The sequence below is a fragment of the Melopsittacus undulatus genome, chromosome 7 (assembly GCF_012275295.1).
Source record: "Melopsittacus undulatus isolate bMelUnd1 chromosome 7, bMelUnd1.mat.Z, whole genome shotgun sequence".
Lineage (NCBI taxonomy): Eukaryota > Metazoa > Chordata > Aves > Psittaciformes > Psittaculidae > Melopsittacus > Melopsittacus undulatus.
Window position 1 is genome coordinate 24,746,272 of NC_047533.1, and position 24,232 is coordinate 24,770,503.

The window sequence follows — 24,232 nt, forward strand, 5'->3', positions numbered from 1 at the left end:
TTTTAGCAGAAAGATGTTTAGCCAACCAGACTACTTGACTGGCAGAACAAGCCAAGGCAACATTAGTTTGTACATATGGTACTTTGCAAACAAAACTAAATGGGAGAAACAGAATGGCACCAACTGTACCCTACATTTACTAGAGAATAAAAAACTAATTCTGGAAAAAAACCCTGCACATTTGCTCTCAGGCTTTATGATGGGTGACATACAGACCTTACACTAAAGTGAACAGGAGCTTGTCTACGAGACCAAGATTTCCTCCAGAGAACAGTATGGGTATATCACTCTCAAATGGCAATGCACCACCAGTGATGGATGCACAACAGACTGATTGCTGTACCTCCTTAATAGACATACCAAACATTTAAGATGGTTCCTAAAGGTTCAGCAATAATACTTCCTGAATGATACAAAATTCCTGCTATCTTCTAGGTAGTTACTATGGCAACCGACACCACCATCAAATGCTGCCAAATCAAATCCCACCCTATAATCCTAAAGTAAGGCATCTGTCCATCAGTCTCAGTCTTCACATACATTTCAAAAGCACAGGCCACACCAATCTGGGTTTCCCTGTGACTCTTTTCTTGAGTCAGTGATTGCACCACCACTGACATGAAGCTCCACCCACTTTTTACATCCAAGTTCTCTTTGCTAACCATGAAGATGTCTACAGAGGTAGAGTTGGCAGGCACAAGTTCCAATAGTGCAATTTGCAATTAATAACTGAAAACATGCCATCCTATAACATCTCCGGTCTTTCGTCCCAAGCCTCCCCTTGCTGAGATGGATCAAGTATTGATGTCACTTACTTCTCAGTCCTTGGTACCCCTGCTTGCTTCAGTGTTATTCATACATTTCTTCTAAAATGTTATGCTGCTCTGGAACGCTATGCTCTTCTGGCAAACTGACTTGCAATTGTTTCAGTTAATCCAGTTCCCTGTCACGTATTCGTAGCAACTCTGACCTTGAAAGACCAACACTCATGGTTTGGCACTGTTGCCTTGTGCCACAGTGCTTTCTTTGCTGTCAAGAGCATCCTGCTGGTGCTTGGGAAAGCAGGAAATGATCCTGGGAACCGTCTGAAGTTATGCTGAAACTGGTGGCTGCTGTGAGCCCCACTGCCTCCAGCAGGACCCTATCACACAGGCAGGAGCAGACCCAGCCCAGGAGCAGCAACAGCAGGTCCATGCTGGAGTTACCACTTAATCATTCTTCTTGAGATGCAGTAAATATATCAGCTCCCAAGCTCAAAAGCTGACATTGAATATTCATTTGCTGCCTCTTAAAAACTGCTGTGAAGTCAGTGAGTAGATCAAGCTCACACACCACCACTAGAGTGCCATTTGGGAAACACTGTCCTCAAAACAAGACCCAAAACACCAAGGTATTTTAAATATGCATAATATGCCAACTTTGGCAAACTAAGGGAGGAATAAAATTCACCAGTGGGTAAAAAGATTAATGTGTCTCTCCCTCCTTCCCCCTAAAAATTTTCTCCCAGCCTTCTTTCAGCTTGTACAATGCACCCATCCAGCCTACTTTGCTGAGCAGAAAACTCAGCCTAAGAGCCTGCCTCTTGTACCTCTGGCACCTACTCCAAGTTGCTCATAATGCATCTCATCTAAGGCATCAGACAGCACATACACTCTACAAATTGTGTGAAACCCTATGTGAGTGTGGGTAAGAAATGAAAGCCTCTCATGCCTCCAGATCTGGGGTTTTTTTTTGTGGGTTTTTTTTTTTTGTGGATGTATTACTAAGTTTTTTCCTTTGCTTTGCCAAGAAGGAAACCAATATTCAAATTCTCCTACACTTATGCTTCCTGACCCAGCTCTTCTGGAAACCCACAAAGGTGCTGACTTTCAGATTTTAAAGGAAGATGAAGGAGAAGGTGAAAGAGGAAGCAAAGGAGAAGTCAGAACTCAGGATGCTCTTCACTTCAGGGCTACAAGAGGTACTAAAATATTTTTTTAGCAATTATTAAGGTCATTTAATCTCAAGATGGCAGAATTGTTTCTGGCACATTAAATGCTCGTGAGTCTTGTTGAAAGTGCTGTGATGCCCATGAGGGTATTAAATATTTATCTTTGAAAGCTTTTAAAACACAGATTTTTTTACTTGTGCAAGAAGAAAGAGGTTTTTTACAAGTATTTCAATATTAAACTAAATAACAGCATACTAGCAGAAACATTTTCTACATCTTAAAAGAGGTGAAGAACCAAATATATAAAGTGTACTGTTTCCTCATTATTCTTCATATTTCAACCATGTCTGCAATGTGTTAGCTGCTTTCTGAACATAAAGGTACAATGAACAGGGTATATCTCAAGAAGGCAAAAACCTCATGAAAGACAACCAGTTTGAGTTGACAAGAGGTAAATCTCTTATTAGTAAATTTGGTGAACTGTTTTGGTATTTTTTCCTGACCATTTCTTTTTATGTTTAAAATTATCCAATGGTGGCATTGACTTGTATTTGTTTCCCTTCCCAGCCCACTGTCATGATAATGGAGAGAGCTGAATGGGATGCTTTTGTCCATCCTAATGTTCCCCTCTTGTCAAGGTCTTGGTTTTCTTTCCTGCTTCCACCCCCTCTTGGTGCTTCCAAGCCAGATAGATGTGAGAAACCCTGTTCGCTTCTGGTACTCAGAAAATTTTTGCTTGTGTGTTTTACAAGCCCATGCTGTAAGCCAATAAAGTGCTTCTGAACAGCTTCATCAAAACACAGAGATTTCCCAAAGACTCACTGCAAACAAAAAACCTCTTCAGTAAAAGTCAGACAGACCCAACACCCCACTCATGAGACAACACATGTACCTGAGTATACACATACAAGACACATTCTTTCACTCAAAATACACACAAAGACCAAAAACTTTCAACTTCTTGGTCAACTAAATACATGTGATGACATGATTCAGAAGTGATTAAGTCCTTCATGCAGATTTCAGCCCCAGAAATATGACTCGGAGTAACATGCAATACATACCACATATTCATCATGAGTGTAACAGAAGTATTTATACACACAGCTATGGGGTGGAAAAACAGTGGAAGTGTGTGCACACAGGTCTTTAGCCCTCTGTATATTGCCAGCAACTGTATTACATGAGATCCACTTCACATTTTATTGTTGGTGGGTTTTCCCCCCGTATTTGACCCAGAGGTTCTACTGAAAATCTCAGAAATCTCAGAAAGTCCTTGGTTAGAGTAAACATGACTTAGCACCAACTAAAAACATTGGTGTTATCAGTGCTGTTCCCAGGCTGAAAGTCAAAACCTCAGCACTGCACCAGCCACTAAGAAGGAGAAAAATGACTGCCACTGCCGAACCCAGGACAACAAGCCAAACTGAGAATAAGGCTGCAGCTCTCCTCATCTATGAGCTCAGTAAAACAGACAAACCTGGTAATGTCAGTTGGTTACATACCTCTGCTCAAGGCTCATAGATAAGTAATTACTGGCCCATCATAATGTCAAAGTCATCCGGATGCCAGCTTTTGGCTTACAGTAGTCTACTTAATTTCTTTTGTCTGCCAGAGAATAAACAACTAACTCCTGTACTATACATTATTAGTATTAACTTACAAAATGAAATCCTACAATTTCCTGTGCCTGGTCAGACCACCTGCTTTATCTTAAAATCAAAACTCTACATAGGATGATTTAAATAACAATATCTAAATAAAGATAAGGGAAACTGCCTGTCCTCAGACTCTTTCCAAGAGCTGGCAAAGAAAAACAGGTTTGAAGAAAACCAAAGAAAGCTGATAAATACAGCAGGATAAAAGAAATACAAGAACTGTGTACTGTATTTGGAACACTGCTGTTTGGGACTGGGATGATAAAAGATACTACCACAAACACCATGGGTTGGAGAAAAGTGAATGAAAAAACATCACTTAAATCATGGTACATCAATAGTCTTGTACATTCATCTTGACTGGAGACACTGCATTTCCTGCTGGGCTACACAGAACATTGTGTAAAGAAAACACACAGGGGAAAAAAGGCCACCTTATCACACACTGCCCCATGAAAAGGCGGGTGAACAGAAATGAAAATACACATATCAGGTATATACTACTCAGCTTTACAGTTCTGGGGAACAGATATTCACACGGCTGCAAATTCAAATAATATTGAAGGGTTAATGATCTGTAGCCAAAGAACCAAACTCATAAATGGTAATCCAAACTCTAAAAAGCTGTAAACCTCACTCACAGTGCAGTTCTGACCTAAAGCATTGCCTAAAGCTGGGGAGCTGTTGGTCTGAAGGAATGAATGAACTTCTGCTCTTTGGCAGATTTTCCAAGAGGAAGTCTTGAAGGAGCTTTGACAAGAACACAGAACTGTGACAAAACTATGCTCTCTGCATGTCAGCAGATGCCACACACTGGCTGTGCTCATGTAGTGCTAAGCATGTAACATTAAAAACAATAAAATCAAAGGAACCAAAGAAAATACAACCCCCTACTAGACAGAGGACAAGAGATGAATTATGTATGACTGATGGCAGGGTAGCATTGGAAACTGGATAGATCATAAGGGCATGGGTAGAAAAGATCCTATTACAGGGAGAAAATGTATTAGAACATTAGTCTGAGAACAACCACCTAATGTACATTACAAAACCATGAGCTGATTGTTTTTCAGATCACACAGCTGTTGGTAGCCACTACGAACATTGATATTAGAGTATGTTTGCTTTGGCAATTTAAATTCCTGCTACTAAATTCTTCTCTATTTCTGAACCTACAGGACCTGGTTCTAAGTAGCTTCCCCTTGTTTCCCTTCCTGTTTTTTCTTTTTAAAGGTTTTATCTGCCTACAGACATACATAAATCATTACACTATTTAGCAAGACCTTTTGTTACAGACCACTGAGCAGGCTTATGCCTGAGACACAGCATGTAGGTCACAGTTAACCATTTCTCATGCAGCCAACACAATGTTGGAAATTGCATTTCTTTAATAGCTTTAAAATAAAATAAAGCATCATATTTTATGCTTTGGATGATCAAGTATCATAAAATAGAGCCACCCTATTCTGAGAAGAAAGTATGTTCCAGTATATTTGCCTGCTCTACATCAAGAAAGCTTGCACTGATTCCAGATAAAAATATTGGAGATGATCAAAGCTAAACTGAGTAACAAAAGAATAAAAGATCTTAAGCAACCAATGAACAAGCAAACACTTCCATTTAATTGACATGAATAGACAGCAATGCATCCATTTTCTCAAATACTGGCAGTTGTCACATAGAAAATTTTATTTACAAAAAATTAAAAATGGAGAATCAAAACCATGTTAATGAGATTTTTCAATATTTCCAGCTTTCTGTTGCAGTTCATGCTGTATTATATGAATTGCTGAAAATGTGCATGCAGTACAAAAATAAGCACACAGATACTCAGGTCACAACAAAATGTACAAATCCCCTGTAATTGCTATTTCAATCAGATGATTATAGATGAATAAAATACAAAGGCTTTACAAATACTGTAAATAACCTTTAGAACAAATTACTTCTCCAGAGGTCAATATTGAACTTTGTGCTCTCACAGTCCCTTACTCTTTCTCCAAGACACTAGAGTCTCATTTTTCAGACTCATAGACTCCAATGCACAGAATGACAAAAGTCCCTCTCTTGTTTTGAGTTTAATACTTTTGCCTCAGTGGTTCCTGCTGGCTCACAGCCAGAGGTCAAATCTGCTCTCTCAAGGCAAGAAAATGCTGCAGGACTATTGTACTGGTTCAAGATTTTTTGAACCCCAGTTTCTTATTCATTACTGTATTTCTGAATCATGTAAAAGATCTAGTGAGTTGAGCAAAAAATGGAAGGGACACTATTATTTCTCTACTATTACTCTTTTGCTATATGTAGGTCTGAAGAAATTTAAATTGCTTTATTCTTTCTTCCAGTCTTTTCAGTAAAGCACTGGCTTTTAGGTGGTTTGCAGATACCTTGACTTTACATTCTAAAGGGATGGGTTTATGCACTTTGCAGTACCGTAAAATAAAAAGCTACTTCTTTAGTGAAGAAAAGGCTACTTCTTTAGTGAAGAATATTTTTGACTGGAAACTAATAAAGGATGATAGCCATAATGATGCTCAAATTAGGATCTATCCTGCAAGAATAACTGAACTGTTAGGACAATTCACGCAGGTTTCATTATTCTACAACACATGAAAACAACCCCAACACACACATATGCTTTGTCAGTAAAGACAAGCCATGCAAGAGTTCACACGGCATGAAAGAATGTGTGCATTCATTTCTTAAAAGAATGCTCTGCACTTTTTAACTTCAACATTAAAGTGGCCTTTTTCTGATGTGGGCTTTTCTGAAGGGTGATAGATGTCAGTGGTTCTAATGCAGCCAGCAGTACTTTATGTCATACTGTGGTGATAATTTCAAAGGTAATATGCTTGACATCCAACTCTAAAAAAAACTCCAAAAACCACAAAACAAAGTAAACCAAACCACACCAAAAAAGCCTTTAGGTGAACTCTTGACCTTGATGAATCAATTGAGAAAAACCTTCTGGCTCCACTGGATTTAGGATTTCATGTCTCTTTAGAAGCAACACTGTTAACAATAAATTGGTTTCTGCAGAAATTATGTATACAACAGGATCCAAAGTCAATGAAGTTGATCCAATTCCCACTCTTTGAAAAAGACTCAGATAAATATGCACCCTTAGTCTAGAAATCTTGAGCCCTAGTACACCACATTTGAGGACTCACTGCCTTAATGTCACACTGCCTCCCTCCAGCACCACAGAGCAATCACTTTCAACCATATAGAATAATGCATACCCACATAGAGGCAACACAGCATGATGTACTGCATATCTCCAGTATTTAAATCTCTTTAGAGATAAGTACTGCCTCCCACTCCCACTTCTCTTTGACAAAATGCAGGAAATTTTGACAAGGAAAATTTTCATAATGGAATTTAAAGGTAGAACTAATACCAAAATAAATATATATACCAAAATACATGCTGACTAAAGCTACCTAAATATTGCTCTGTTATTCACACAATGTTCCATTTTAATGAATTTTTAAATTAACTTCCTCCGTAAACATGCCTTTCAGCAAGTCTGTAACACACAAATAATACAGTAAGCTTGTACTATGCTGTTTTCAAACTGTGTATATACGATATATAATGTAACACATTTTACATATATACGTGCACACAGATAAACACACTGAGTTTTTCTCATTAAAAAACTATGCAATGAAGTGGTAAGCTTTGTGACACTGCAGACTAGAACAGGTTATTTCCCTTAGCTACCCTAAACTGGCAAGGTAATGCAAATAATTGAAGAGAAATAAAAAAATATCATCTGATCAGTTCATTTTGTAGCACCAAGATGATGAACAGACATTCAAAAGGCAGTACACAACCAATGGGTGTCATGGGTTCAGCCATAGCAGTCATTTTTCTCCTTCTTGTAGCTGGTGCAGTGCTGTGTTTTGTCTTCTGGGCTGGGAACAGTTGCTTGATAGCGAGCATGTTGTGAGGGTGTTTTTGTTCAAGGCCTTTTCTGAGCACGTGCTCCAGCCAGGTGGAGGAGGGGAGGCCAGAAGGAAGCAGAGACAGGACACCTGACCCAGGCTAGGCAATGAGGTATTACATACCATAGCACGTGATGCCCAGGATGCAACTGGGAGAGGGAGCTGGAGGGGTAGAGCTCTGGAGGAAAATGGAGGAGGCAGCATGCGGTGCTCGGCCGGGCAGGGTGGAGTGAGTTATGGGTCGGTGGCTGGTGGGGTGTTGTATTCTCTTCACTTGTTGTTTGCTGTATCATTATTATTTGTAGTAGTAATAGCAGTAGTGATTTGTGTTATGCCTTAGCTATTAAACCGTTCTTATCTCAATCCGTGGGGGCTACATTCTTTGTATTTTCCTTCCTAACTCTCTGGGAGTTGGGGGACTTGGTTTAAACCACGACAATGGGCCATTCTAAAGCTGAAGCTGACAGAGGCTAGATACTAGTTTAGAGTTGAAATGGTTGGTCTCCAGTGGTAAGTATGAAAGGCTGCAAGATGTGATTACCTCTGCAGTATATTAGCAAAGATGCCAGCAAGCTGATGGGAACGCCTGTCAGCAATACCAGCAGAGGCTGAGCTAAACCAGGAGCTGCCTGAGCACTGGATCTATTGGTCTGCAGAATGGCACCAGGAGCTTTCTGTCTGTGGGACATGAGTACAATGAAGACTGCTTCTTCCCCTGGTTTCTGTCCACTCCTGAGGACTCCTCCACCAATCATACACAAAGCACTCCTTGCCCAGTGTGGTGCACCACAAAACAATGAATGGTGATGAAGCACAGATTCTTCCAAGGAAAAAAAAATAAAATCTCTCTTAGAGCAGCAGGTAGGCTCTTCTGGTTTTCGTTATACAGACATAAGGAATAGCAAGATGCCTGGAAGCCAGTCCCAGCTACTGTCAATTAATGTGGACTGGCTGACACAAAAGCTTTAAAACTAGACCCATTCCATTCAGAAACACCAGGAAAACACCACTCTTCTACATTTAACATAAGGCCAGGTTAGATGGGGCTTTGAGAAACCTGGTCTAGTGGAAGGTGTCCCTGTCTATGGCAGGGGGCTTAGAACTAGATGATCTTTAAGGTCCCTTCCAATCCAAACCATTCTATGATTCTGTGTTCTGATCAACAACCATGGCTTGTTAAATGGTTGTGTACAGTAAGACACCATACACAGACCCCAGCCAAGAAAAAAATGCATCATGCATATCCATGAGAAACAGTGCTGAGGATGACAGTGGCATTTTGAACAAGTCAAGCAACAGAATACTCTTCTTGAAACAGCCACCACTGGAAGAAACAGCATCATTTAAAAAAAACCAACCAAACAAAAATCCAGGTACATTCATGTTTTCTCAAGCATGGCCAACACTTCCTGAGATACTCGCTACAATTTTAACATCACTGTTTCAACTTTGGAAATGACTTCCTGTTACTCAAGGGCAACATCAGCACACTTGGTGCACCATGGTTGTGATTTCATGCTGGTTGAAGCACCATCTCTCCCAGCTGGCAGTCAGGGAAGGAAGCTACCTGCCTGTGAGGAGAGGTCACCAGTATGCCCCTAAACTGCCCATGCAACAAGCTACTTATGGCACTCACAGAGCAGAAACTGCTTCAAGAGTAAAGCGTTAACCCACACAGCTCCCACCTGCACTGTTTATCCTCCTGTTATGTAATTGCTATTTATGTTCTTACTACTCTAATAACAATTCCTGGTCAACAGACCTGTGGCAGACAAAGTTACCATCAATATTGAAACTTTATGGGTCAAGGAGATACTCTAATTTGAACAAATATATTCCTATATTTTACCTTTTCCCAATTCTATGGAAATCTAGCACCCAACACAACCCTTTGGTACACTACATCTTAATAAAGCAAATACTGATAATTCAATACATAACTATTGCATTACAAACCTGGAATATACTGGTAACTTTTAAAGCAGTTTCCATTCTCTTTCATGTGAGGAATGGCTTTGTGATACATTTTTCTAAGGGAGGCTACAAGTGAAATCTCTCTGTCTCTATTCCTCCTGCTGTTCAATCATCCATGTCCTGATCATGCATGATAGCTTTACATCTAATTATATTCCGAGGATATGTGGGATTTCCAAGAATGAAAAACATGTAACATTTTGCAGGATCTAATTATAAATCTTGAAGGGCTCAAGAAACAGATGGTTATATCATACGTATATTGTAACAATTGTTACAATATGGAGAAGGCTACAGGACACCTTATAGCCTTCCAGTACCTAAAGGGGGCCTATAAGAAAGGTGAAGAAGGACTTTTTCCAAGGTAATATAGGGATAGGACAAAGGGTAATGGCTTTAAACTGAAAGAGGGTAGGTTTAGATTGGATATTAGGAAGAAATTCTTCACTGTGAGGGTGGTGAGACACTGAAACAGGTTACCCAGAAAAGTTGTGGATACCCCATCCCTGGAAGTGTTTAAGGCCACTTAACTGAGCTTTGAGCAACCTGGCCTAGTGGGAGGTGTCCCTGCCAGTGGCAGGGGGGCTGGCACTAGATGATCTTTAATGTCCCTTCACAGAATCACAGAATCCCAAGGGCTGGAAGGGACCTTGAAAGATCATCTAGTCCAACCCCCTGCAAGAGCAGGGTAACCTAGAGTACATCACACAGGAACTTGTCCAGGCAGGCCTTGAATATCTCCAACATAGGAGACTCCACAACCCCCCTGGGCAACCTATTCCAGTGCTCTGTCACTCATTCAACCCAAACTGTTCTACAATTCTATGAATTAAGCATGTTATAACTCAGATTTGTAGCTTAGATTTGGGAAAATGTTACATCTTTGTCTGTTCTGGACTAATTTCCGTATTTGATTAAACAAGACTACACTTAGGGACAAGGTGGAAGCAAACATCCTCTACATGGAAATCTGTATTATGAGGTACCTCACATTATGACATTATCACTTATAACATCACCTAATGACACAATAGGTATCAACAACAGTAGATATCAACCAGAGAGAGATAATGGAGAAGCACTCTCCAAAAGTTCTAATGTACAAAATTAAAGACTTATTTTTTTAAGAAAAATATAAAATAAAATGTTGAGAACTATTTTGGTGCTTTAGTCTGCTATTTCTAAAACTGCTTTTGAAGCAGAATGCTTTCAAGCACTTGCATAATTTGCCTGCAGCATCTTCATAGCTGGGGTGATACTTTAACACAGTTTATGGGAAACAGCCAAATGAGAAACAAGTAACCATTTTAGAAACTGCTGCTACCATCACTCACCATTGCTACCCAGAAGCTGCAAGGATGGAAAGAGAGATACTTTTGCTATGCTATAGGAATTGTCAAGACTGACCTCTTTCCAGTTATTCACTGACGTTACAAACAGAAGAGCTAAGTTTTAACTCATCATTTTGAAAGCCACTGTGGTGGTGAGAGTGGGAAGAAAGTAAGGGCACCTTTTTGGTTTTGACAAGAACAAGGAAAAGTACCCCAACCCCAAATTCCACTACAATGTTAATTCTGGGTTTATGTTGGGGATTTGTTTGTTTGGTTTTTTTGTTGTTTTTTTTTTTTTAAGTATTTTATTCCCAGACTGTTATTCATCTCTCTGAAAGCCTAAGATAAGCCAAGAGGAAAAGGCAACTATTTTTTTTAAACTACTGAACTCTTACTCTATAGTTTTTTGATTTCAAATACTTAAGAACATAATTTAAGGATGATCTCTGAGCAGCAAGTATAATCAGCTTTACTGCATTTTGTGAAGCCATTTCCACACGGTCTCACCAATGCAAAAATCAGGATCTTCAAAGATGCACTTAATTTTCTATTGGCAGTAGCTTAGTGGCAAAAGAACTATGCACACACTGCTCAGGCTAATCCCCAAAATACAAAAATTCTGCTGTTCACAAGAAGCTTTCAGCTACTGGCAATAAGATACTTCGAAGAAAACCCAAAACAAACCCCAAAACAAACCAACTCCCTCCTCCTGACCAAGGCGCTATTCAAATTGTTGAGATGAAGACCAGAACTTTCCTTCTGCTGAAACTTCTAAACATTGGGTCTAATTATGGCTTAAGTTGCAACTGAACTGATTACCTAGTTAGGAGCTGAAAAAGTAAATTAAATTCTGTGTTGAGCTTTCCAACAGAGATACGGATGCTTTAAAGCTACCCTGCAAGACCTTGGAAAAACTCCAACCAAACTAACAAATCTGATTGCCATGGTTAAGAACTGAAGACAGCAAACACCGAGCTGCTACAACAGTCAGGAAAACATGGACTCGTAAGTAGATGGCAAGAACCCTTCTAGCCTCATTATGAATAATTAAAACCACGTGGCTTGTTTACTTTAATAAAACTAAGCTGAAGGAGAGACATAATCACCTTCTATAAATGTATTACAAGATGGCTAAACATAAAAAAAAATTGCCTCAAAATTTGAGGTTAAGAGGTTTTTACCATCAAAGGAAGGTAATACTTGAACTAGCTGACCAGTTACTTGACTACTAAGACTAGTCCAGGCCAAAAAAAAAAAACAAACCCAAAATGTAGAAGTACTCTTTTGGACGAGAAACTGTTAGAGAATTCAAATTTTCCTTTCCAATTTAATCTATCTCCATAAGGAGACTTAAGATGGAATAAACTATTCATTGAAATTAATTGAACTGCGGCTTTACGTAGTGTTTCATGTGCTCATGAGATGATTATACGCAAAATGAGGTAGGCTGTGAAACTGCTGAAATACTCCCTGTTTGCACAGATCATTCATTCTTGGAACTAGTATAAATGGCAAAAACTCCTCCTCTCTGGTTAAGTCTTCACTCGCGTCAGAAATCAGACCCATTCTAACACCAATGAGACATGATAATTATTTACAAATGGTCCAGTGTCTAGCCAGGACATTTGCTTCTGGAGAAGACCAGAAACAAGAAAATGTAGGATGTCTCCAAAACACACATACCTGCCTCCATAGCAAGAAAAGCAGTCGAGAGATGGATACTAACTCTTTGGGGAACAAACAGTAAAATTATTTTGACAGTGCTATTTACAGGCCACTTTCATCACAGCCCCACATGGTCTGACAAGTCAGTTTGTCAGCATCCCTCACATTACTCCAAAAAGACCAACTGGTTAATCCCTAAAGCCCAGGTAATCTGTAGAAGTTCTTCACCAAATCACTCTCTGTGTCTCCAACTGTGTTTTCATTCACCTACAGGTACGTAATCAAATTCAAATACCTGGTATCAGCATCTCCTACCTCCACCCCTTTTGGAAAGTCTCCTCCTCTTCCTTTGAGATCCTGAGCATTTACTGGTTTCTAAAGTAGAAAACAGAGTTTTGGAGCAACTGCCTAGTACTTCTGCTGGTAGAAACACATTCTTCCTATTCTTAGATGTTGATATGTAGCTGAAACTACTCTAAAACGGTAAGGCTAGAAAGTGAAGGTCTACTGAACAGACTCATTTAGGCAGGGAATTCAAAAATCTGTGCTTTATGCTGAAAGACTACAATAAGCCTTTGTAGAAAGCCATGTTTAAAAGGACAGAACAAAGGCAAGCCCAAATGTCAGGCCAAACAAGCCAATTCTGAAATTATTTTGGAGAAATTGAGTCACATGAGATTCCAATTTTTTGCCCCATTTTTAGAGACAGATTTCCCAGGAGGCTCAGTTTCTTTACATAACCATGAGAAAAAAATCAGCATTTTTCTATACTTTTACACTCAGCCATCATAATTTACAACAATGTAGAAAGAGCAAGCCCAGAGAAATTTACAGAGTAGGACTGGTAAAATATCTTTACCTCCCTTGAAACTCAATTAGGAAGGTGCAGTTTGCTCTATAAATTAACCAGGAAGGTTATGATCTGTCTCCTGGGAAGTACCAATTCAAAACTCATTTCCAGTTGTGCATGCTTCACATGCAGAATTAGGATTCTTGTCAAGTGCAATGAGCCATCTCTTCAAGTAATTCATACCAAAATGAATTACTGAAATCAACAAGCTGGATGTAATCACTCTCACCTTTCTTTCCCTTCCCCTTCTCTTTTATGGCCTGTGCAGACAACCTACATGAAGATGCCAAGGATAGGAAGCTGCATCTTAAAGTACATGACATACAGAGAAACATCTGCTGTTTCTTGACAATTTTGCATGCTTAACTGCGTTGCTGCATAAAACACTCTTCTTACAAGAATTACATTAATTATATGACACACTTTCCCTAAAACTGACATCTATGCAGTGCTACAATCTTTGCAGTTGACACTCTGTGGAAAGACAACTACTTCAGCTTTCCACAAGGTGGCATGGTTCCCTTTGCTGAAAGCGCATTACTCAGTGAGGAAATTGATTCTTCTTTTCCTCCCAAATGTACTGGCCACTATCATGAATAGATTTAAATAGGCTAAAAAATCTCTAATGAGGTCCATTTTAACAAATACTTCCAACAGCGAGTTTAATGAATTAAAAAAAAAGTTTCCTTATGCTGAAATTAAAAAAAAAAGCATCTGTGCTTGCTGCCAAATGAAAGCAAGCTTCGATCAAATATAGTGAAAGCACAGCATTCAGCAGAAGAGAAGCTTAAGGGGATAAAAATTTCATTTCCAAGTCTCAGGTCATCAGTTCCAAATCCTATCAGACTTCTCTGTCTTAGTATTTTGTGAAAATGGGCTGGAAAGGAATCCACTTACCATACCCCCTTCCTATCCATGGGAGAATTAAAGATCCAGAGCATTTTCCACCAGTGAAGATTTTCCCTGCTGTTTTTGGGCCACTTCCCTGCTGCTACCATCCCTGAAAGGTACAGCCATGCAGTAGTTGCTTTTCCTGTGGTTGGGGCAGAGGCACTGAACAGCTCTGCCCACAGCCTTTCCCGCTGCAAAGCAGCACCAATGCTGCTGAGCTTCACCTGCTGGTCCACACACTTGGTCATGGCTGACCCTGCACAACATCCCCATCAGGCTCTGACAGACAGCAAGTAAGGTGATTTGACTCAAGTGGTTAAAAACAACAAAAAAAGAACAACCCAGACCAAACATGTACAGTTTTCCCCTCTATCTTTTCCCTTGCTCCTCTCAGTCACTTCTATGGATGTTTCAGTGCTCAGTTTTGACACCTGTTTGTGTCATCAGCATGGTTTTGCTTAAACAGGAGAAACAAAACCAGCTGTGATACACCAAAGAGGACAAGCTTTTGGCACTGACCTATTTCACAGACACCGTATGGGTATCAGCACCATAATTTTTGAAGTTTAAACGGAAAGCAACAAGGGGAACGGAGACGATGCCACGTATTATTCATCCACACAAATGCTGCCAACAGTTCCCCATGCAGGAAAGGCTCCTAATTCTACTCAGTGCAAATCACCTCATAAAGAGTCAGACTTATCAAAAGACTGACTCCCTATAATGCTTTCCACACCATAAGGCTTATAATGAAAGGAACAGTTTTCTGGTTCTGCGAACTGGTACCTAAAGCTCATCAGTCCTCTGACTCCATTTACTGTGCTCAGAATTTAGTGCTTATCATTGTAATGAGCACAGCTGAAACCCTTGCTTTTTAGCTGTCAGCCTGCCAAGCAAAACACATCTGATTTAAACATCACAAGCCAAATAATCAAGATGACAAAGAAGTTTAAGTACCCTGATCAGTCTGTTTTCTCTCCTAAAATATGTCATTAATGCTAGTATAATTAACTGTTACATACTGTCTTCCTGCATATAAGTAGCTTCTGATCCTGAATATCACTGCAGGTGTGTGGCACAGCCAAAACACTTCTATAAATTACTTGGATTTCCAATTACAGAGATTCACATACATCCTTAAAAATGGATGCAAGAACAAGGCAAACTATGAACAAGACAAATCTGGAGATATGTATATAAGCAGTCAAAACCTTGTACTGCTTCTTTCTCCTCAAATATCTTAGATTACAACAGTAAAAATTCTGATTTAATTATGTGCTTGTTCACATAATGATCTCACTTTTTTCTATGAATTTTATTCTCCAACCAGGTTGCATTCTATGTTTTAAAATATGATGTTCTTTGATCTAAAAAGTCTTGGTATTAGCTCTGAGCTCAAGCAGGCACACTAACAAAAAACAGTACTTAAAAAAGAGGTAAACTCAAAAATAAAGAGCAAATTTTGACACTGAATGCCTCAGGAAGCTATCCAGCCATGACAAGAGCCTTCTCTCTTGCAGGACAGAAACCTCACGCAGCTGTGCAAGAGGTCAGTTATTACAGTTGGACAGCAGAATATTAAACTGCTACATTCAATTTCCTGGCTTACGTGATTTTAAAATAAATAACATTTTCCTGACCAAACTGAATGAAGCTTTAAATCTGCAAATTCCTTTGATGAAAATAGTTTTGCACAGTCAACGTACATTGTGGCAAGGGGAGAAGTACTGTTCATTTCAAAACCTAGGAGACATCTGCACCTTGCAAGTTATGTTTACAATTGCAAATTTTTAACTGTTATCTTATTGTGGATGTTCTTACATACCTTGGCTTCTGGATCACTGTTGATGCTACAGGAATCATCATCATCAGATTGTGGACCATTTCTGTTACAGGAGGGAAGAAAAAAAAGTCATCGTAAAGTCATATAAAAATTACAGCACAGCACAAAACGGAGCTGAGATTTCCATGCAGACTTCTGAAGTCATTGTACCTGAGCTTCAAAGAGGCATAGCGTAATGTTGCTCCTTCAAACTCTTTCAGACTTGGGTCTGGGTTCACAGTGGCTGCATGCAGATCCTAGAGATAAAAGCAGAGCTATTAGTATAGTTTTAAGCACTACTAATATAGTATTAAATACACCACCATGTTATTTCTTATTTCAAAGGGAAATTAAATCCTCCCTGCAAAGAAGCAATAGTATTTCTGGCTGAAGTTGAAAAGAGGCATGCATATATTCTCAAGCTGCATTTCATTCACTGCAGGCATCTTATTTATTACATCATGGCAGTTGCCCTGCTAGTTTATAGACTGAATCCATTCCAAGTGTAAAGATCAGAAAAGGCAGCATGTTTGTGAGCTAGACATCCCTAGCAGTACCCCCATTCACTTTGGCCTAGATTATGAATGACATTCATGGAAAAATGAAAAGGGGAAAAAAAACAGCCACTGCCATGCAAAAAACAAGGGTAACAGTATTAAAGGTTCTAAAATCTGACAATATACTTGCCTTCCAAATGTCACTATTAATCTTTCCCCCATTCAGTACAGCAAAATCACTCCATGGCTGTTTCTAGACACATAATTATTCACACAGGAAGAAGCACATTGATAAAAAAAAAAAAAGAAAAAAAAAGAAAAAAAAAAAGAAAAAAACACAAGACACTGTTGTTAGCATTGATATTTACAGGATGGGTTAGGGAACAGATCACCTCAAACTTTAACTAATTACTCCGCTATACCATGGCATTTGAGGGGAGGGAAGACATGCCTCTAACAGTTACTTACCAAAACAAATGATTGAAACAAGGAAAGTTAATATAAATTAGGAACAGACAATGAAACTACTCTTTAACTATGATCTTAAAAGCAAGCAAAATGAATCTGAATATGAATGTTGGCCACAGCTGCTACAGCCTTTGATAAACAGCAATTAAGGGGAAACATTAGGATTTCTATTTGATTGGCGCTTTTGCTAAAAGACCCCAACACTATTGGAACTGGAAATACTGAAACAACCATATATATACAAGGATAAGGTATATACAAGGATAAGGTATATACAAGGTAAAAATCAAGTATTTCTAGAGACAGAGCACAAGAAAAGGACAGTGAAGGGAAGGAGAATTAATAAGGAGTGCAGAGAGACTTCTTGCTGAAGAAAGTCCAGCAGCTTTTTTAAAGAAGTGGAACAAACCAAAACCCAAACAAGCCACCCTTCTCATTTCCATTCACGTTTCTCAAAAGTTTCAGAGGCATTCATTGGCACAGTCAAACAAGTAGCAGTGCATTTAGCACTACAGCAACCTGAAGTTCATCCTTCTCTGTTAAACTTGGGAGGAACAGGTGATGTTGGTGCTGTCTTCCCCATGAGGACAGAAATCCCAGAGTCCTGAACAAGGGCCAGGCGGGACAGGAGATTTGGTTCTCAAGAGACCCAGAGCCACCTCTTCGTAGATTCACCAAACCAAGTATCCCTGTACCTAGTGGCCCCTTTAAGATGAGCTCCCCCAGAATGACCAGCTCAGCCCCAAGATGAAGTGATTCCTATTCATGTGGCCCAATGCAGTAATTTGTAGGGTAGACCTCTCACCTCAGAAACGTTCTCAATAAGTCTCACTGGAGGAATTTGTGAGAAACAGCTCCCTGGCGTAACTCCTCCCTAAAATGCATTTGAATTAATTGAGTTGTTAGGTTTCCCTACTAAGCCCCTCCTCTTTAATTATTAGCTGCTAATGGTTATGTCCCCACAGGAGAACTTCTAGAGGTTGTCCAGGCTACAGGACAACACAACTACAATCACCAAATTCTCCCACTAAAAACTAAACCCTACAGCTTTTTCTCCCCACAGGAAGTGGGAAAGAGGCAGCAAAGCCTCTAAAATTTGGAAAAGAATGTTACAAAGGATGAGGATTCACGAAGTAATTTGGCAACACACAGGAGAAAAGAGACCTCGAAAACCAAGTAAAATTTAATCAGCTGTGTGAAACCAAAATACATTTTCATGCTTTTGAGGGGGAGAAAAGGCAGGAATGTTCCAGATTATTCATATTTTAACGTTTATTAGCATTTTTGTTAAATCTGCTGGATTTTTGCATAATGATGAATCCATAATTCTCTGGATTGAAATTTACTGATTATCTTGTGAAAGGACAATTCCCTTGCAGCCTTGCAGCATCATTCCTCCCTACCCATTTTTCCCTGATTTCCTGTTCAACAGTAACAGCTTTTCTTTGTGCTAAACATCCAGACTAAGCTACAACATCAAAATGGCTGACTTGATCCATTCTTTGTTGACTGCCCTCAGCTGTGAGCCACATTCTACTATATGAAGCAAAGCTTCTGAATAGCACATCATTTAAGAGACAGGGACACAAAATAATAATTTAAATTTAAAAATTAAAAAAGAAAAAGAAAAGAAAAAGGAAGAAACAAGACAAAGGCTAAAAAGGCATTACTCAGGGTGGGGGGAAGGCATGTCTAAATGTTTATTTGACAAACTCAAAATCTGAAAGAGCCCAAATAAACTCATCTCAAGACTAGCAAATGATGCTTCACAAACAAATGTGATATAGATGGAAGTTTATTTTTTTTTATGGATTCATGGAAGCCTACTGGGACAGATATGAAATGTTCCCATGCCAATCCTCAATGCTAGATCATACTCTTTCATCTGCCTTAGACCTATATATCCCTCAACCTTTTCAGAAGTAAGCAATACAAATTCCAGCATGTGGGAATGAGCTAAACCAGCCCTCCCAAACCAGATTATCTCAGAGCACAGGCTTCCAAACAGCAATGAGGGAACACAGTTCACACATGGTCCAACTTGGAGCTGGAAGCTGTCCATCACAACTGCTGCTACCAATGACAGTGCCAGGATAAAGGCATTTGGGAGTCCCTGTTCTAGATTGGATTCCACATCTTTTGTGAAGTGTCACACTAACTGTATCACAGATACCCAGATTAATCCTTCACAGGGAGGGAGAAGGGGAGCACTTGGGGGAGGCTGCAGTGCAGTGAACAGGGACTGCACCTGTTTCACCTGCAAGTGACATGGAGATGACCAGGCGCTGGCAAGTTTTGATGAAGAGATGAAAAAACAAAGAGTCATGATAGCTGATGCTATTAAATCTAGATGACAAGTGATTTCATTACTTACTCCTATCTTAAGACCACACCACACCTTATATCCCTCTTACTGCTCTGTTCTGGAATTCTGCTCAGAACCAGCTAAAACCCGAACAATTTTACCTCCAATTCCCTTTTAACAAAGCTTAACATCTGTACTTTCAAGAAATGCAACACCTTTCCTAACAGCTCCCACTGTAACTCCAGCTGCACCCATTTTTGTAGCAGTTCAGTATTTGGCAGTGCACAAAGTCTTGAGCCAAATTCACACTCCCATTTTGAACTCCACTACTCTAAGTGTGCTGGTACTGTACTGCAGTGCTATCCTAATAACCACAGAGTCAAAAAATAAGTATTGTTTCAATAATGGTATGCAAGATGCTTATCAGTGAATGCAGAAACCTTCAAGAGACAAATGACTTTGTCTGTACCTATAATTAAAATAACCATATAATATCATACTAATACATATTTTGGAAACCCGCTTATTTTCTGTATCATTTTTTACACTACAGTATATGGTCTTGATGCTGCCACGGAACTGTATATGCATAAATCTTTGCTGGATCAAATTCCTTGCTGAAATAGAACTGCTGTATAAAAACCTAGATGAGCCTAAGTACTCGCATACACAGCATTTTAGAATGACTCCTCAAATGTCTTAATTAATACATCTACACTGTATTAAAATCACACATTATACCCATGATGCTGCTGAGCATTAATGATCATTATTTATAATCATAAACTATTCTTCATTTAAAGCAAACAAAATTGTGAATAAACCTGCCACATTACCAGATCTGAAATTTTCAGTGTCAAGACATTTTAAACTGAGGTAAAAAATTATTTTACATGAATATATGCATTTTCCCTCTGCAATGAGCAACCATACTGATTTTTTGTGAAAGATAACTTGGTAATTAAAGCCCTATAATCCATATTTTATACTTTATAGTGAAGTTATATACCTCATGTGTACCTTGTGGGAAATTATACTGGAAGCTTACATTCAGCATTTCTGGATTTCTTTTCTTGTTTTCTACCTGAATCATAACAACTGCTGTTCTTTCTCCACGAACCCTTTCACAAATCCATCATGCTTGCTGTGCACAGTACATTCCATGAGAGCGTGACTGATGCTAACCACAACTGAAATGTTGTGGTCAAGTTTGCAACCCTTAAAAGTAGCATTTATGAACATGTGGGAGCAATCTTTCTAAAATAATGAACAAGAATGTACATGTTTAAGGCTACAGAGGATAACAGTCTCAGGGTCGAGATGGTAAAAATACTCAAATGCCCTTAACTCCTCTTAACTTTCATTTAAGTTATTCTGGTGCATGTATCAACAAACTCAAGAACAGAAGAAATGTCACCTCTATACAGTTTATATAAATAAATAAAACCTAAGGATTGCCTCATCCAAACCTCAAAGCTAGTATAAAGCCTTTCCTTGATGTCATAAATCTGTGGACTTTGTTCTGAAAAGTTACTATGAAAAAAAGCTAATTTCAAACCAATTTGATTTTCTATTAGTATTTCATTCCACAGAGGTCTTCTCAGCACAGGAAAATAAAGTGGTTGCCTTTTTTTTTTTGAAGCATACTCTTCTTTCTGATAGTTTATTTTTCTACTTATATGACACCAATCAACCCCATCCATTGTGCCTGAAAGGACTATTTTAAAGGCAGGGTTCTTTTGGCACGTGTGGGAGGAGAATGACTTTGTTTCTTGTTAAAAGGCTGACTGCAACACAGTGATTCACTCGTACAGATATTTTATATTGGCAGGATATTAAGGGACTTACACTTGAGAATACTTCATGTTTATTTGATAGAAACTACCCTGTAAAGGAACTGGAGTCCCAAATGAAGACTCATGTTTCTGTGATGCTCCTATCAAGGGAATCAAAAGCAAGAAGATGCAGAGCCCAGCCAAAAGACATTCTAATGTGCAGAACTTTTATGTATCCATATAATGTAGCAACACTTCAATATGTGCTACAGAGCTGCCGTAGTTTCATGTTCATCAGGCACTGGCTAATTGATCTGAGATATGTCTGATTTCATCCTAAACATCCAAAGTTTAGGATGTTTCAGAGGGCACAGCCGTTGGAAAATGCACACACAAAATTAATACTTACGATATACTATCAACAAATAGCTACACTTCAGGATATTACCAGGCCCCATATTCTGGAGCTCAGTTTAAACCTGCAAATTCAGAAAGTTACTTCAATTTTCTTCACAGTATGTAGCCTACAAGAAGACACTTCGTTACCTCAGTTTCTGGAGTAGGTGATGGAGTAATGGAGCCAAGTGATCCTTTTCGTGAACCCTGGAGATCTGTTGGGATGGACACGGGACGCTGCCATTGAGTTGTTCCCGTTGGTATGTGCCAGTAGTAAATCCCAGCAACATCATTGATTTTTTTCCAGCCAGGTGGTAAATCTGGGTCTGTCTGAAATGAATGATCACTCCAAATATCTGCTGGGAACAGAGGGGAATAAAAAGGGGGGGGGGAAGAGAGAAATTTGATTTTACTAAGACACGAACCATTCTTCTTGCACCAGGGGCAGACCCATGGAGGCTATGCACAGCTGGTACTGCTATTGTGCAGATCCTGTGTAAATGAACACCAGAAAAACATAATGAATTACTGAGACTCAAAGCTCATAAAGCCCCTGGGTTTGAAAGTATTAATTCTGTGATCATATGAAAAGCATGGCTTGCTACAGAAATTTAAAGTATGATTCACAAAAAGAATGTATCCTTTTGTATAGGGGTCGGTTTACCTACCACATGTATTGCAGTAAACCATAATCTTCTCAAAGTCCATACTGTAAGACATTTCTTTTATAATATTCTTAAAGCAACAGGAGCAAGAAAAATTCTGAAAAAAACACTGAACTAAAGTAAAAGAGCCAGTGTAGCTAAGCTGTATGAGAAAGCAGACACTGGGTTTAAGAAACCTGGATTTGTATTATAACTTGTCTTCCTACAACAAGAGTCAAATTCTTATCAGCAGAAAGACTATTTTAAGATGTAACTGATTTAAAATGCTGCACAAGAATGAGATACATCTTTACACAGCACTACAGACCTCTCCTTTTCTGGAGAAAGGCCCTACTGAACAGAGTGGTACCACAGCCTACATGCACTCTGGAGATGAAGGCCAAAGTCAGCTTTCACCACAGGAGACTGGGCACTCAGCTTGCAGCTGATCCTTTTGCATCCCTGTCCAAACACAAGGGTGTGTGAGAGCCGTCACTATTGAGGCAGGCCAGCTCTCACCCCACACTGCCTCAGACATGCCAGCAAGTCCTCATCAGCAAGCTCCTATCTGGAAATCTGCCCAAGATTACTGAGCTGTCACCACCACACTTCAGAAACACAGCCCTGCCAGCTTAAAGGTCAACATAGCTAGAAGTTCACAGCTGGTCTTCTGCAGGCAGGTTCATGTGAATGAACAGGGTGCAAAGACAGGACTGATACTTTCCAATTGGAGTTTCATCTCACTAAAGACACATGATTAAAATCTTGTCCACAGTGGGGAAAGATCGCCAAACCAGCTATTCATGGGAATGTTACGGAAGAAGCATGGGCCAACCTGGCAAAAAGACAAGACAATAAAAGATATGTGGTAGAAGATTTTGAAGACTAAAATGGAAGATTACATAAAAACATTACGACAAGTCCCTCAGGGAAAACTGATCTTTCCCCTCTGACTAAAGCTGGCTTACAGTTGGCACCACAGTCCCTTCTTACAGGGTCCAACATGACGGGACACAAGGATGTTCCCTGAAAACCTTTGGCACTGTTCTCTGCAGAACTGAGAAAGAGCAATCTGCTTGCTGCACCCCACCATGCAGCCTCTGTTTCGTCTCTTCAGGGACTGAGCAACACAGTGGTGATAGATATGTTTTTAAAAGAATGGGAAAATTATGAAAAAAATGAAATAATCAGAAGTGAGAGCCCAAGGGGAGAGGGCAGCACCTGCAATGCCTTATCCTTCCTTTTTATAACCAAACAGGGAATTTGTGTAATTTCTTTTTAAAAATTAAAATACAGAGAAAAAACTAACAGAAAGCCAGTAAGGCTTTAGAAAGGTACCAAAGATGGATTCAGATTTTAATAAATGTACAAAAGAGTAAAGCAGTCTGAAGAGATTCCCACTTGCTAAAATCGTCTGGTCAATTCCCTCAGAAATATGGGGCTGTTCGGCCTGGAGAAGAGAAGGCTGCGTGGAGACCTCATAGCAGCCTTCCAGTATCTGAAGGGGGCCTACAGGGATGCTGGGGAGGGACTATTCATTAGGGACTGTAGTGATAGGACAAGGGGTAACATGTTGAAACTTAAACAGCAGAGTTTTAGATTGGATATAAGGAAGAAATTCTTTACTGTTAGGGTGGTTAGGTACTGGAATGGGTTGCCCAGGGAGGTTGTGAATGCTCCATCCCTGGCAGTGTTCAAGACCAGGTTAGATGAAGCCTTGGGTGATATAGTTTAGTGTGGGGTGTCCCTGCCCATGGCAGGGGGGTTGGAACTAGATGATCTTGAGGTCCTTTCCAATCCTAACTATTCTATGATTCTATGAACTAAATGCTTGTGTCTGAATGGCTGAACCATGGAACCTATAGCGGAAAAAAACAAACACAGCCTTCACCCCAGTAGCATTATAACTGAGGAAAACAGTTGAAACTTCAAAAATACCGGAAAAATTAAGTCTGTTACTTAAAACAAGCTTTTCAATTCCTTTTTGAAACAACTAGCAACACAGATGTACCTCCACAAAACCATAAAGCCAGCCATTTTAACTCTTAATTCTAGCTAGGGGAGCTTTGTGAACACATT

General features: G+C 39.5%; 1 protein-coding gene across 8 annotated transcripts in view; it reads right to left on the bottom strand.

Annotated features, from left to right (window-relative positions):
- APBB2 (amyloid beta precursor protein binding family B member 2) overlaps positions 1-24,232 on the bottom strand; it is a 184,884-nt gene that overhangs the window by 48,207 nt on the left and 112,445 nt on the right. For 3 of the 8 annotated variants that reach the window (XM_034064727.1, XM_034064729.1, XM_031048931.2), the window contains 4 exons: positions 21,660-21,868; positions 16,756-16,818; positions 16,240-16,325; positions 16,072-16,132 (listed from right to left, as the gene is read on the bottom strand). In XM_034064727.1, coding sequence (XP_033920618.1) covers positions 16,072-16,132; positions 16,240-16,325; positions 16,756-16,818; positions 21,660-21,868 — 419 coding nt within the window. The remainder of the gene's footprint in view (positions 1-16,071; positions 16,133-16,239; positions 16,326-16,755; positions 16,819-21,659; positions 21,869-24,232) is intronic. The other 5 variants (XM_034064728.1, XM_034064730.1, XM_034064731.1 and 2 more) reach the window with 3 other exon arrangements.